At 39.3% G+C, this 15,430-nt stretch overlaps 1 protein-coding gene across 1 annotated transcript in view; it reads right to left on the minus strand.

Moving 5' to 3' along the window:
• The window catches only part of arhgap42b (Rho GTPase activating protein 42b), a 78,380-nt gene that overhangs the window by 2,968 nt on the left and 59,982 nt on the right, over positions 1-15,430 (minus strand). The window contains exons 7-22 of the mRNA XM_083914541.1: positions 14,820-14,924; positions 13,885-14,014; positions 13,435-13,535; positions 12,238-12,347; positions 7,701-7,779; positions 7,350-7,389; positions 6,982-7,044; positions 6,746-6,820; positions 5,515-5,599; positions 5,267-5,325; positions 4,599-4,704; positions 4,190-4,349; positions 2,643-2,793; positions 1,968-2,357; positions 1,510-1,666; positions 15-77 (exon numbers count right to left, since the gene is read on the minus strand). Coding sequence (XP_083770667.1) covers positions 15-77; positions 1,510-1,666; positions 1,968-2,357; positions 2,643-2,793; positions 4,190-4,349; positions 4,599-4,704; positions 5,267-5,325; positions 5,515-5,599; positions 6,746-6,820; positions 6,982-7,044; positions 7,350-7,389; positions 7,701-7,779; positions 12,238-12,347; positions 13,435-13,535; positions 13,885-14,014; positions 14,820-14,924 — 1,874 coding nt within the window. The remainder of the gene's footprint in view (positions 1-14; positions 78-1,509; positions 1,667-1,967; positions 2,358-2,642; positions 2,794-4,189; positions 4,350-4,598; positions 4,705-5,266; positions 5,326-5,514; positions 5,600-6,745; positions 6,821-6,981; positions 7,045-7,349; positions 7,390-7,700; positions 7,780-12,237; positions 12,348-13,434; positions 13,536-13,884; positions 14,015-14,819; positions 14,925-15,430) is intronic.

The raw sequence follows: 15,430 nt of genomic DNA on the forward strand, positions 1-15,430 counted from the left end.
GTTTTTTACAGCACCTTCCGACTGGAACAGATTGTAGGGAAGAGGCATTTTCAAAAAGCATTGCTCTGGCTGCAACCCTGAAAAAGAATATAGTTATTTATTAATATAAAGGGATAAAATAAACACCTGGAAAACATTAACATGTGTCTGGTAAATTGCATCATCCAAATAAAAGTATCAGGCTATGTACATACTAGTGTTACCTATTTTGATATATCATTTAATCAGCAATGCTGTCTCTGAGAGAAATCAAAACAAGTCTGCCCAATTTCTCTTGGACCTACCAGCATTCCTCATTGTTTAGAAAGAGGTGAAAGGCGTAACAACCCAATACGGGAGGTTTCCTTCCTCAGGGTGGACCTGGCTCCAGCGGGGTGCTAAATTGAGTTAAACTGTATAACAAGGCTGCACTTGACCCTGTGCGTAACAACCTTGGAGTCAATAGAGCCTAGGGCAAGCTGGGTTTGCGCTATACAAGGAAACTACTTGAGAGACTTTGTGACTGGCTTCCCAGACGTGACAAGTCAAACAATCTATTTGTCCCGGGAGAACGAGTGCAGACTGGTGCTGGGTCACATCAACCCCAGAGCAGGCAGAACGTAATTAAAGCCTGCTCTCCCACCAGAAAGGAAAAGACATAAATCTCCTAACACATAATCATCTGATCTGATAGACCTCTGGATGCTCAGTGCTCATAAGCAGATGAAGGAGGAGGCTGATGACCCACAGGGGAGAGACAGAGAGGGAGGAAGACGGAAAGAAATTTGCTGAGCTATTGTCCTCAAGCCTGATTGACTTGCAGTTACTTTGGGGGGGCACATGACACAAAACTTTCAGAGGTATCAGACAACCAGTATTTTCATTATTAATTGACAGGGTGACCCCAGGGTTATCCGAGTTAAGACTTTTTAAGACCTTTTTAATATCACTTGGAATTAAATTTAATGGAAACTTTACAGCCATACAAGTAAAAGTATGAAGGATATAAGAGAAATCAATTTTAAATGATTGACTTTTCTGCATCAAGACAATCTTTCATGTATATAATAATTGCCCCCCCCCCCCCCCCCCTAACTGTCCTATAACATCAACGTCATACCATCCATTGTAATGTTAGACACACAAATGTCAACGTGGTAGTAATTAAATAAATATAGGTTCATGCGAGCATTATCATGTGTGCAGATTCTATTTCAACATATTTTACATATTATTTTGTCCAGTGCCTAGTATTTTAGTCCTTTGTAAACAGAATAAAATACTTTTAAGGCCTTATCTTGAGAATATTATATCCCATTTTTAAAAAATAATTGTTGGGGGGCATTGCATTTCTGTATAATGTATAATTCATAACGTCAGGTGTGCATGAACTACAGATAAGTTAGAAATGATCTGTTATCTATTGGCCACAAGAAGCAGGTTATCCCTTATCTGTAAAAAATCCATATTGTGTGTTCCTAAATAAAAGGGGTAGGTTAAAAACATGATATGCTTTTTAAAATGAATTACACTGAGCCAGGTCTTTGGTAGCCGTTACTGATTGAAGTGTCCATCCTGTAGCGGATCATTTGTTTTGGTGGAAGGTCTGGGTTTTGTGCAGGCTTCAAACTCTCATTGGGATCCAGTGTTGACAGACTTCGGAATGAACCAGAGCAGCTCCTGTGGTCTTAAGGGAGACACAAATAAGAGGCCTCCTTATAAATGACACAAAAACATTCAAGTTTGATACTAAACCAGCTCACACACTGCACCAAGTAACTGAAATGAGTCATGTAAATATTATTTTACCACAGCTGTTTAAAATATGCTTGAGTCAAGGGGGTGCTGTCAGTCTGAAAGTATTACATCGTGGAGGACAACTTGTGAAAATACAACTATTTAGTTTATGAATTCTGTCCTGAAAACAACAGTTGAAACTAAATCAATGAACTAATGCCAGGGAGGCTTAAAACTGGTGATTATCCTACCTTCAGATATATGCAGTGATTTCAGAGAAAGACCAGCTGAGCGGTTCAGCAGTGCCGGCCTGAGGTCAATGCGGCAGTGTGGGGCTTTTTTGGGGGCAGGAGACATCCTGGGTGTCGTGCTGACTGAGGACAGGCTGAGAGCATCCTCTGACTCTCCATCTGTACGCCCTGCGTCCTCTCTGGAGCTGGACTCTGGGCTGCTGACACACATAGCACTCCTGGGGCCATCTGAGAGCTGCGATGGCGTTCTGCGGAGGTCCAAGAGCGACTTATCCTTGACCTGAGCAGAGGAAGCCTCTTTGGAGGGGCTATTTTGCTCAGAGGAGTGGGAGGACAAAGACTCCATGCTGCCCATGGGGGTGCTGCTTGGACTGCTACTGAAAGTGTCACCTATGCAGGGACCAGAGAAGAGGCATACAAGGCCCTCATTAAAACCTGCTGAGTGAGGATGTGATTGTGGTTTCTCCATGGCTTACAGAAAATGCCCTTATCTAAGAGATAATATTAATCTGGAAGCTATACTGGCTTTTCATTTTACAATAATTGAAAAAAAGCAACACATAATATGAGCTAAATCTTTCAGGAATTTGGTGAAACAGTGTGAGCAGATACCTGAGAGATATTAAAGGTAACCAACTGGAAAATTGTGGTGTAAAGACCTGTGGCGGTACTCACTTTCTGCATCTGCCAGGCACAGTGTTGGGGTGTAGAGGCTGCGGGGCTTCCTGGGCCCCGTGGACAGACAGATGGCCCTGCTCCTGCGGGAGCCAGGCCGGCTTGGGGGTTGAGGCAAGGGTACATTGGGGTCTGGAGGCTGGTGAAAGATCTGGAGGTCCAGGAACAATGATTACTGCACAATCAGGTTATTCTAATGTATATCAATGCAGACTGGAATTTTAATAGTTTTTATAGTTTGTTATATATTTTAAGACCCTCGCTGACCACTATAGAGGTGGGAGAAACCAAGATCTATATCATGAGACTCAAGAGGGGAGGAGGGCTGCCCACAGATTATGACCTTTCCCTTGCAACATAGTCACAGAAGTAAATATTGGACCCATTTTTGTGGGCATTTTTCAGGCGGACGGATTAGGAGAATATTTAGTTAGTAAGAGACCTGTTTCAGCAACAAAGTCTTGTGAGATCTGTGAACACAGCTAAGCTAACATCAATTAAGTTTTGCGAACGACTCAGATGAACAAGTTTTGCAATGCCAAACATGGCTGTTAGCTGTGTAAATATCTAATGTTAGCAAAAAAAGAAAATACAAATAAATTATGTACATATAACTTTTCATCCATCCACATGATGTTTACAACACAAGAAGTGTACACCATTTGTTTCCTCTGCCACTGCCTGAGATGCAGATGTTTTGTATAGAGATTCTTTGACTACCTCAGTGTTGGACTTGCAAGGTTAGGGCTGATTTTAAACATTAGGGGGCGTGTTGAGCCATTTTCAACCCAATAAATGCTTATTTTACAGCTTTATGGCTCTAATAGCATGTTTAAGTGTGTACCTCTTTAACCAGAGCAACTCACATTTAACATGACAGACAAGTCATACATGAGGCAAAGTGTGAAATAGTTTGGAAAACAAAATGTAGTATATCTCTGTTTAAAAGAAAAACAACAACAACTTGAGTTTCATTGAATTCTTATTTACAATGGCAGTGTGGCAAAGGCTCTCTTGAGGGAGGGGGGTATAGGAGCAAAAAGACAGCAGCACACATCCAAATATGTCGAACACACCAACTATTTACATGCAATCATAACAAGCATTACATGTGACAACAAGGATTACGTTAATGACTAGCACACAAGCAACAGGCAGGTAGCCAGTGTCTGGCAACACAACAACAGAACGAGAGTAGCATACACAAGCAGTTAGACAAACAGGCAAAGCAAAACAGCAGCAGCAAGAATATACATGGGACAACAGTAAGCAGCGGGCGGACCAAGGATAGGGAAAATGAATAGGTCAGGAAACAGCTGCATGTATCAGCAAGCATGTTCTTAATCTCGAAAGCTGACTTGGGGATGCAGTGTCATGCTCTGTCTTTTTGTCAAATATTAAATTGCACATCATCAGAGTTTTGCTTGTGTTACAGTAATGGTAGGGTGAACTTCACAATAAAATACCTTTCAAGTAAGAATTGAAGGTATAGGGGAAGAGAAATCTACAAGCATACTGTTCGTCCAAAGCCAAACAAAACTACTGACCTTGTTGAAGTTCTCGATAAGTATTTCCATCACAATGTTCTGAAACTTGATGTTCATCATGGCGGCCACAGTTTCCTCTTGTGACCGCATCAGGGTGGGCCCAAAGATGACACCCAGGTTGGACACCGTCATCATGTTGAACTGGCTATGTGTAGAAACTCTGCAGTAAGAGGACACTGACGTTACACAAGATGCTGTTCTCTCCTGATAATGAATACTCTTTAACAGTGTGGTGACATTTTTGTTCTTTACCAGGTACTGGCAGTTTTAGAAACACCTACAAATATATTAAGGTGTCCTCGAACAGTGAAGATAATTTAATCAGTCTCACATATTTATATCATCTGTCATAGGCCTGTGAGGTCTTTTAAAGGCTGCAGTGTAACGGATTCATTACAGGAATACGTACGTGACGAGGTGTTTTATTAGGAGCTCAAGCATTTCTTTGTTCCTCTCGGGCAGCTTATGAACCAAAGCATGGACAGCACACACCCTGTAGTTCTGGTCGTCTGACTCTGACAAAAGGCAAATGGATATAAAATGATCAAGAGACTCAGATACACAAAACACAAAAATGCCGAGCAACCAATTATTGACTTTTAGACAGACTGATTTTAGATATGTCAAGTATAACAAAGATTTAACAAGTATTACAGTTGGTGATTAATCAGATTAACATAATATTCTAATGTAATTTAGAAAAAAATCTACTTTGATTAAACCTCACCTGGATTCCATGTATATACTGTAAAATTAAAATTATGGCAAAAACAACACCAACACTGACTGCAAGAACACTTTCTACCAATATATAGTATAGCTGTGACATCACAACTCCCGTACAGAAGTCCTGACGACTGATTTAAGTTTACAGTTTCTGAATACAGGCTGTGTGCATTTCTCAGTGTTTTAGTACTTTCACAGTATTTAAACAGCACCTAGACCTGCTTTATAATCAAAAAAGATGGGGCAGTCTCACTTTTACAATGTGGGACCATGAAATGTTACCCTGCTTTGCCAAGCTAAGAAATTCTCTTTCGTGTAAAATAATACATATTATAGTGACTCATAACTTACTGACAGCCAGGATAAAATCTTTGTGGAGCTTGAAGGTCATTAGGGGCTCAGAGAGACACCTGGTAAAAAAAGAGAAAAGCTGTCATGCATTTCCTGAGTGACATGTGTTTTTTGAGTGTAGCCAGCTTTTTATGAGTCACTGCAGCGTTGCATGCACGACTAACGCCAGAGAGCTTTCAAAGAGGCATTATGGAGATAATGATGATTCCTGAAAAGCTAAGAACACACAGCCGGTGGGGCGAGCTGACCTGAGATAATTCTTCAGGCCGCTGGTGATAGTTTTGTTGTCCCATGTCTCTGGATCCAGGTCCAGATCCACAGGTGCCTTGGATGCTATTGGAAACACATTTTGTTTTTATTGCACCACAGCCCTAAACTGTGTGAAGAAAGGCTGACAGGCTGCTTAAATGAACATCAAAAATATTGTCCTTACTGTTGAGAGACTCAGGAGGAGAACTGGAAATAAATAAAGTGCAAGTGCATTGTCACACAGCCATGAAGATCAAGCTTTAGAGATGATTTAATAAGTCATTCAGACATATCCTGCGAAGATGTATGAAATGAATGCAAAAAGGATCACTTTGGGTCACCTAATAAGGTAATGGCAAGGTAATATGAGGCCAGATGACTGTTACACTGTCACACCACAAGGAGGACCTCTTTCCTCACTATGCAGGGTCACATTATGTTTTCAAAGTTCTAGATTCGACTTGAGATGACTGTCAAACATGAGCTGTTTATACACTAGAGCTATGAGAAAATGACCAATTAGGCCTTTGGAAATTAAAGAATTATGTATTTATATCAGTTTTGCCACATGGCATGTGAGAATGTACAGAAGTGTAATGCGCAGTATGACATTATAACATGAAAGTTTATTGTTATAACAAGATCTTTTTTTTTTTTAAATCTTCACAAAATATTTTCATGCTATAACATGAAGTTTTCCTGTTGGAACGACATACTGCACAAACTTATCACGTTATAACAAGAAACTTTTTTTGTCAGAACAATACTGTATATTATTGATCTATACCGTAAATCTTTTCATGTTAAAATTTGATAATTAGTTGTTATAAAATGTTTCAGGTCATGATGTGATAAGTTATATCGTTTTACCGCAAAACATTTTAATGTAAAAACTCAGGTTTGAATGAGGAAACTGCGTGCAGAGAACGGATAAATTGAGGATTATGGCTCATTTACACGATTTGATTAAGTTCTACTTGGTTTAGTTGATAGTGAGATTCTGCTGTTACTGAGCGCAGCGTGTGGAATTACACCATAATTAAACCAATCCAGGCATATTTGTGAAATTTACAATGTAATTACTCTAAACATTTGAGTGTTGTAATTCAAACCTTAATGAACACACATAATGCTTACAACAATATATACATACAGTCCTTTTAAACACAGACTGCATTAGTCTATGAGAGTAGGAAAATTTTGTTTTTTTCTGATTTGAAGGCTACTTACAAAAGACTGTTGTCATCAACTTCTGTACTTTGGAGTTGACCCCTCCAATTCTGTACAGTCCCATTGTGTTAATGCCTGCGTGGCAATGAAAAAGAAAATTAAATAAGTGGAACAAAGATTTTCTGTTGTGAAAATTCAATGTCCACTGATGAATGAAGCTCACTGTCATTCATGATCGCAGCCAGGACTAGTCAAGCCTTTTGACAGATGAAAGATGAGAGATTTAAATGCCTCACCTCTAATCTCCACCAGGTCAATGCATTTCCTTACGAAGTTAAAGCCCGCCTCATTAAGAAATGCTGTAACACAACATGGGAATAGGGTTGACATGTCAATTACTGCCTGGGTTTACCACGCATGATGCAGGAATAACAAGCTCTCCCCAGTGCTTGTCTGACTAATAAGATACAGCACTTGTGCTGGAAGGCTCCGCTATATCAGCTCAGTGGGTGTATGTCAAGTTATTGTGTTAATGAACAGATAGCTATAGGTAACAAAATGTGTTTGATATATGTATGTGTGTTGGGAACTTTATTCCAAGTCTTTAAACGCTAAATTTATGCAATTTTATAATGAAAGGGGTTTGATAAAAAAAGACACTTACTCTCTTCCTTTTTGCTTAATATGGCTGGCAGGTTGTAAATCTAGAGAAAGTAGACACAGCTGTTAGGTTAAGGAACCTTTGGTGAAAACTGAACAAAATTCCAGACAGAATATTATATAAGACAGTTTCTCTGTAGAGATTCTAAGCTTTAAGTGGACTGTCCTATTATTAGTACAAGTGGATAGTGAGGAAGAAAGACTACACCTGAACCCACCAGAAGAGGGGGCCAGTGACACATCATTCCCTTTTGGTATTGTTTTCTTGTCGAACAAACAAACTAAAAAACATCCTGGAAAAACAGCAGCCAGCTCAAAATGAGGATTTCAAAAACAAACAGGCACAGTTCCTCACCGGCTCTTTGCCATCCATGGCCTCCAGCCACAATCTTCTGTTGGACTCTGACAGTGCCTGCAGTGTCATAACGCCATGCCTGGAAAGATTTCAGAGAAAAGCTGCTCTCAGTCTGATCTCATTGCCTTGGGGCCCCTGGACAGACCTTGTTTACATTGGCTGAGACCACTATAAAAGGACTAGTGTGACTAAAATAGCTCATGTGCAAATGCTTGACTTCAAACTTTGGCCTCGGTTGGCTCTGTGTATCACATTCCTCTCCCAATTTAATGCTACGTGTGCTTAGTATTAGAGTGATTTGTCTTTTATGTTGCACCCAACATGCATATACCATCACAACATCTGTGTGTTACCTCACTATGCTATATAGCTTAAAACTGCTCTCTGAGCATTATCAGCAGTTGAAACACAACACTGCTACAGGGTGTAGTCATTTAATCAAAACATTAAGTGATGCTACTGGCAAACACAAACAAAACCCACCCAGTAGTGATAGTTAGTACTAGCATGGAGCCATGTCAAGTTGCATTTGTTGCGATTACAGGTAATATTAACCAAATTTTAAAAACAACAACAACTAATTGTTAGTGTTTCCTCTGGTTCTATCTAGCCACAAGGATAGTTCTGGATGTAGCTTTTGAGATATCCGTCCGATATTAATGCCTCTAACCAATACAGTGGGAGTGGAAGGAGTTTCTTTTGTGATGCTCAAAACATTGAAAACATTTTAAAAGATTAAACAGCAGCATCAGTTTCCAGATACAGTGACACAGTGTTATCAGTACTTTCTGCTGAAGTCCTAGGGCTGGGAGTTTTCCTTTTTATTAAAGCTGTAATCCGTAAGATTTGAGATACGTTGTTTGTAGTGGCCTCTTTGGCGGAAAGATGTAATTCCAGGCGAGCCTGTAGTTTTAGAGCCTCAATCTTGCCACATTCATGGTCGCTAGGTGTGTTGACTTATTTTTTTTGCCCTTTTGTAAACTTTACTAAACTCTCTACTTCCAGTCCGTCCCCTATATGTTACCCTCTTAAAGCCATACAAGCCTGACGCAGACGTTTGAAGTTCCCCATTTCCGATTACAAGTGAATGCAGCATAACCAGCAGTGACGATCCCACAGGGTAGTCCAACGGTTTTCAACAGCGTCACTAACATGGCGCCGTATTTTCTTCGGAGGGAATGTCACCACAGACACACAGATTGGAATTCTCGGCAGAGAGGCAACAAGTGCTTTCATTAGTGGTCATATGATCGATCAGCATTGTTTTAACTCACTCTTTGATAGATACAAACTTAGCAGACAATTAGCTAGATAGAAATCTCAGATTATAACTTTAAGAACTTTAGCTCAAAATGAATTTAACGTGCGAGGATCAGATCATCAAAGCTTCGTCCAAATTCTGTAATTATGTAACGCAGTTTGACCACAGTTTTTTCAACATTGTGATAGAAACTATATGGAAAAATATACACAATAGACATTTTTATATTATTCTGGTGATATAGTGTATATCTGGGTTCCCTACTGGGCGATATTACAATTTTTAATCGTAAAGCCAAACTGCAACATAATTGTATAACACAAATTTGTTTTTTTTAAATATCGATTCCATTGAAAGACGATAAATTGTCACACTGAATTACTGCCCAGCCCTATGAACTCCCAATGAAAACTGTTGATAGTAGAGTCTGTGGACTTTCCAAAGTACCAAGGACACTTCACTGCTGCTTTATATTATTTCATAGCTTTGAGCACTTACATTAAATTATATGAATTAATCTATAAAATGTGGTCAAATAAAATAAAACCATTTGCATGGCGGAATACCCCTTCAGTAATTTGTGTGAAACAACCCATTAAAGATGAGGCTCTGAGCTGGATGGCCTGATTCTGACGGGGCTAAAGGTGTAACAGCATCTTTATTATAATGAGGATGAATAGATGAGCTTGAAGCTGACTGGAGCTTGGCCCACATTGTCCTTGTGGTTGGAACAAGCACCTTGGGGCATCGCCGTTTATGATAAATGAGAGGGCCTACAAATAAACTGCAGTTATTGTCCATGCTCAGCAACACTCACCAAGGGTGAGCAGTGCTGGACCTGCTGTGCTGTGCGACAGTAACAAACACTGATGAGTTTGCTCTATATTCTAGTACACATCCCAATAATGAGCATATATCAAGCTTCCATAACATTTGACCTAATCAATTCAACCATTGTTAATCAGGGTATTTAATTTTCAGTATCTTCTTCAATAGTCAATCCCTTATCCTATTCCCTGGTACATCATTAAATACAAATCAGCTATGTATGTTCCCATACAGCCAGAAGATTTCAAACTCATAAAGAGAGGCAAAATGATGAATTGATTCTCGCAATGATGTAAATCAAAGTATTATTTGAGTAACTGCAGACAAGTAGAATCATTGAAGAAGATGTCTGTGTCCTTAAACCCATATTGACCAAATGATTGTGAAGTGCTAAGAAGGCAACAGTATTTCATTAAAAGGTTTGGATTTTAGATTTGAGTGAATGATATGATTAGCAGCACACATGCAGCACATGCAACTGCTCTGGAAGGGCAGCACTGGTCAGTTCACATACCGGACTTTACAGAAAAACTGAAGCGGTCTGAAAAGAGTTCCACGACAGATGTCATTTCTACATTGACATGAACACAGAGAAAATACGGAATGGGTTCAAAAATATCGATGTTGTGGACATACAACAAACAAGAGCTGGGGAGGGAGAGGACTTGAGGGACATGCAGGATACAAACAGAGCTGAAAACATCTGGTAAACAGGGAGTCTTTGAAGATGTTAATTAAACCTGAACAACTCTGGCAATGCTGAGTACTCCCATGGTAATCTGGGTTAATTGCTAGTATCAATTGAGTTCAATAGAACACAAAATGCATGAAAACAAAAAAATCCACAAGGGCTTCCTAAATCTCCAAACTGATTAGTTGTAAAAAGAAAACATCAATTCAGTACAATTTCTATGTAGGTCCATTTTCTTTGATAGACAGCTACATGAAAAAAACTTTAGCCTTTAAGGTTGAATATGAAGAATGTGCAGAACACCGCCATCTGTCTCAAGATCGTAGTTGCAACAACAAAAAAGAATTCCAGCAGTCGGGTTGCCAGGGTCGTTGCCGAGTGTGTCAAGCGATCAGCCTGCGCCATTTCAAGTGATGAGGCATACAGGGTAACGATTAATTTGGACTAATTCATTAACTTCTTAAAAGAAGTCTTTCTTTGAGTGGTGTGAAATCGATTAACTCGCTCAACTCAAAATGATTCCTTGTTTCTGTAGCCTAAAAACAGACAACACTGACAACACGCAATGCCAGCCGCTATTGGCTGGTACAATGTAAACAGAACTTGATAGAACTTCATTGTCAAACCCGTCAAAATAAAAAAAAATAAAAAATTCGGACTAAATATATATTTTTCATGGAAAAGCAATACTTACATTATCTACCCCTCAGAATGCCCCATGGGTGTACTATTTAAAAAAAATATATAGCTTTTAATAAAGATTCTACATATTCAACCTTTAAATTCCACTTTATGTTAACTTCAAAATGTACAATTACCATTTAGGCAGAAGCCAGTTTATTATACAGTATATTGAAGGGATAGTTCAGAGATTTTGAAGTGGGGTTGTGTGAGATTCTTTTCCTAAGTCAGTGTATTAACTACAGTAGATGCTGGTTGCCACGCCCATGACACAGAAGCCACAGCAGAAGTGCATGCTATATATCGAGTATTTTCACTAATTTACCTTGCTGTCAGACAGCCCTTCCCTTTGGCACTACATTTTTTTTTACTGTAGAACATCTGTATCCCTATGCAGAAGCGCAACTGTGCAGCACACTGTATTGTACCACAAATCAGCTGCTGGATCAGACATTCAGCGGGATAACTTTATGAGCCGGAGTATACAGAAGAACTTTTGCAGAGGTCAACTAAACAGCCAAAAGAGAGAAAGGGGAGACTTCTGTGGAAACTGGAGGAGAGAACGTCTGATGCAAAGGTAAAGCGGTAAAAATACTCGATATATAGCAAACACATAAACTGATATTGATTTTGTTTTAAGTGGGTATTGTTTTAGGTGGCTAAAATACTTTTAGCTACTGCCCCCATCCAAAGCAGTACATTTTTTTGCTTCTACCTCGATGCTCAGTCTGTTTCTCTAAACACAGGGTGTGCTGACCATCATCTACTGTAGGTAATACACTGACTATGGATAAATACGTCATACAAACCCACATCTAAATATCCAGACTATCCCTTTAAGATCAAATGGAACAAATTGCAGCATGCTGATTTGTGCATATTGAATTTGATGATATGCAATTCTTATCTTTTCCTCCAAATACACTGTTCTAAGTGATGATGGGAAAGAAATGTTGCCATGCCAGAGGTGGGGGTAATAGTGCTAAATATCATGTTTTATGCATGTTTTCAGTCCGTGTTTAGTGGTAAGACATTTTTGGGAACATGTACTGTAGATGATTCAGGCGATCACAGACCTCTCCACCACTTCAATATCAAAGCAGAAACGCTTGTCGATGGAGTCTGTTTTCCTCCGAATGCAAGACTTGAGCTTGAACATCTCTGGCTGGTTCAGGACGAGACCATTCTAAAAATAAACATATACATTAATAAAAGTACATTGAAACATTGAAAAATGACATGTTAAAGGAATTTAATCATCTTATCAGTAAATGCAAAAACCTATGGGATGAAGACAGTTTGTTGATTTAATACAGAAAGTATGACATGATTATAATTTGATTGTTTGATCTTTATGAAGTCTAATCTCATTTGTAAGAGCAGATTAAGTGCATCTGCTCAGTTGATCGTGTACAAAACAAGACACCCAAACTTTCTAAAGTTATAATCCGTAAGATTTTCATCTAGCTAATTGTCTGTTAAGTTACTGCCTATAAAAGAGCGTGTTAAAACGATAGTGATTGATCATATGACCCACTAACGAAAGCACTTGAGTGACTACATTTGAGTGTCCCACGCAAAATTCAGTCAGTCAGCAGCGGTTGGTCTGCCCTAGTGGAGCAAGTCACTGAGGCATATGCTGCGTTTCATTGTAATCAGAAATTGGGAACTCCCAACTTCTGAGTTAGGCCCGCCCTAACTGACCGGCGCAGGTCCATTACACTACTGAAGAGTCACAATGGAGGATCAACAGACAGAGCGACAAGAACAGTCAACTTCCTGTCCAAAGAAATAAGAAACAATAAAAATGAATGAAAGTGAAGAAGGGCAAATAATCAAGAAGCATAGTGACTGTGAACGTGACACGATGGAGGGTTCTGAAAGAAATAAAAAGTCTGGGGAAAGGGAGATGAGGTCCCAAAGGCTCACCTGCAATTACATCTTACTGTCAAAGAGGCAGCTATAAACAATGCATCTCAAATCTTACGGATTATGACTTTAAAAGGTTATTCTTGTGCATATAATATAATATTTTGTTATCTTTGAATAACAAAACTGCTGTGCGTTAAAAAGTCTTCTGTTACCAAGTCACAGTCCTGTCATCTTGACTACCCCCCCCCCCCCCCACACACACACACACACACACACCCTCTAGAATGAGACTTTCTTATAAGCCTCATGGGAGTTCTTTGTTTTACCCACACAGAATATACTTGCTCAGTATTTTCTCAGCCTTTACCATTTGTATTTGCAGCTAAAGTAAACTAAACTACCTGTTTTCCGGCAGATTTATTTTCAGTGTTGCTCATGGTGAAGGTCTTGCTGCCTTTCTCATATGTGCAGTAGTGACGTGTCCAAGTGCATCCAAGGGGACCTAGGACAGAAAAATGAAGTAAATAGCCCAAATATTTTTCTCTAAATCAGAGTTCTGGAAAGACTTCAAATCATTTTGCAGTTAAAGTGTGATAAATCAAATGTTGTTTATCACTGCTGATAAAAAAATCTACCATTTGGGTATCTCCCCCCTTGTTTGAGAGCACATCAAAGTGAATCGGTAAACAGGATGAATTATGAGCTCTGTGAGAGAGGATCTCCTCCGCAGAGTCCTGGGAAAACTCAAGACATGTTTATGATGATGGATGTAAAACCATGCACTTATAAGGGAGGTGGTGGTGGTCGTGGGTGGGGGCTGGCCAGTTTGGAGCTCAGCTAGAAAGACTCACGTTTCTCTTGGACGTACAGGAACCCTTCCATCGTCCACTGGCCTGGAGGTTTATAGTCCTGATCTGCAGACCTTATCCTCTTCATCAGCTTCTCCACTTCCTGCTTGGTGCTCACAAAGTTGTTTCGTGTCTGTGCAGAACATGCAGGATTTGAATTATAATTGCATTAACAGAGTAAGTCTTGTGTAGCGGCATTTTTTCCTGCAATTTCTCATCTCGAGAACTTTTATTTTATACACCAAGAAGCAGAATAAAACAAATAAAGGAGAAGTGTCAAACATCTGACAAATATTTCAAATCTGTGAGAACACCTAGGGAAAAGAACACATTGGCACACCACTTGGAAATACAGACACACCATCTAATTCAAACATACTAAATTTATATTGGAAGAATACACTTGAGGTGATCCCAAATTAGACTCAATTGTTTATACTCCCAGGAATCCTCTTTTTTTGGAATTAAAAAGGTCAGAATGAGGCCATTTTATATCCACTACTAGAGAGATGCTGAGACAGCTTCACCTTCTCCAGCTCCTATTAGAGCCCTCTGCATCTGAGGACATTGAGAGAGGGTTACCGAGTGGAAATTGTCAGGGCAATGGTGCTGACATTTCGGGTCAGAGAGAAATTTAAGCCCTCAGGCTGTGAGTGGTGAGGTCATGATGATGGAAGGAGAGGGCATGGCAGCAGCTGTAGTTTAACTCCCAATTCTAACTTTTTTTTCAACACAGTACCATTAAATGGCCTGCAGTAACTGCCTGCAATATAACAGTCTGAAAATATTGATCCTCTGTGCAGCAAAGAATCTCATTTAATCACACAGCTATCCATTTGTGAAAACTCTTGCTTGTTATATCGGGGTATGATAAGCTGCAGAATCTGATTACGTGGCTGGTTGCCTTTGTGTACAACCCCTGAGGTGTTGAGACTTACGTTCTGTAGGTTGAACTGGAGCTGCTGTTTGTATGGCTCAAATTCGTGAGCCAGCTCATATCCTTCATGGTAGAATGTAAACAGCCCCTGAAGAAAGGCCAGGAGCTGGAGAGGAACAATATTTAAGGTTGATTTACTGAGTTAATATAGAGCTTGATTACTAATTCACATGAGGGAACATTTTAAAAAGGTATATTGCAAAGTAAAACAATCCATTTTGAGCACCCATAACAATAATCACTGCTATAATCATCATGCAATTATAATTCTGTATCTTCTGTATGATTTTTATTTTTCAACCCTGGATTTAATTATAATACTGTCACCTTAAAATTACATTTCCTTTAATTTACACTGTGGATATCCTTCTCGTTATAATAAACATATACCATTATCAGTCAAAAACAAGTTCACTTCTTATTAAACAGGATTCTACATTGTAGATACATGAATATGAAATATTTTCATCTCGATGCACTGAACATTGCACATAAAATGCCAAAAAATTAAAGTTTCAGGAAGTGTGTCTGACAGATATTGATCGTATCTCCTGTATAACACGAACATCCTCGACTATTGTGAAAAAAAAGCACTGACAGTATTGTTGGAAG

Source organism: Echiichthys vipera (assembly GCF_963691815.1).
Source record: "Echiichthys vipera genome assembly, chromosome: 5".
Taxonomy (NCBI): Eukaryota; Metazoa; Chordata; class Actinopteri; order Perciformes; family Trachinidae; genus Echiichthys; species Echiichthys vipera.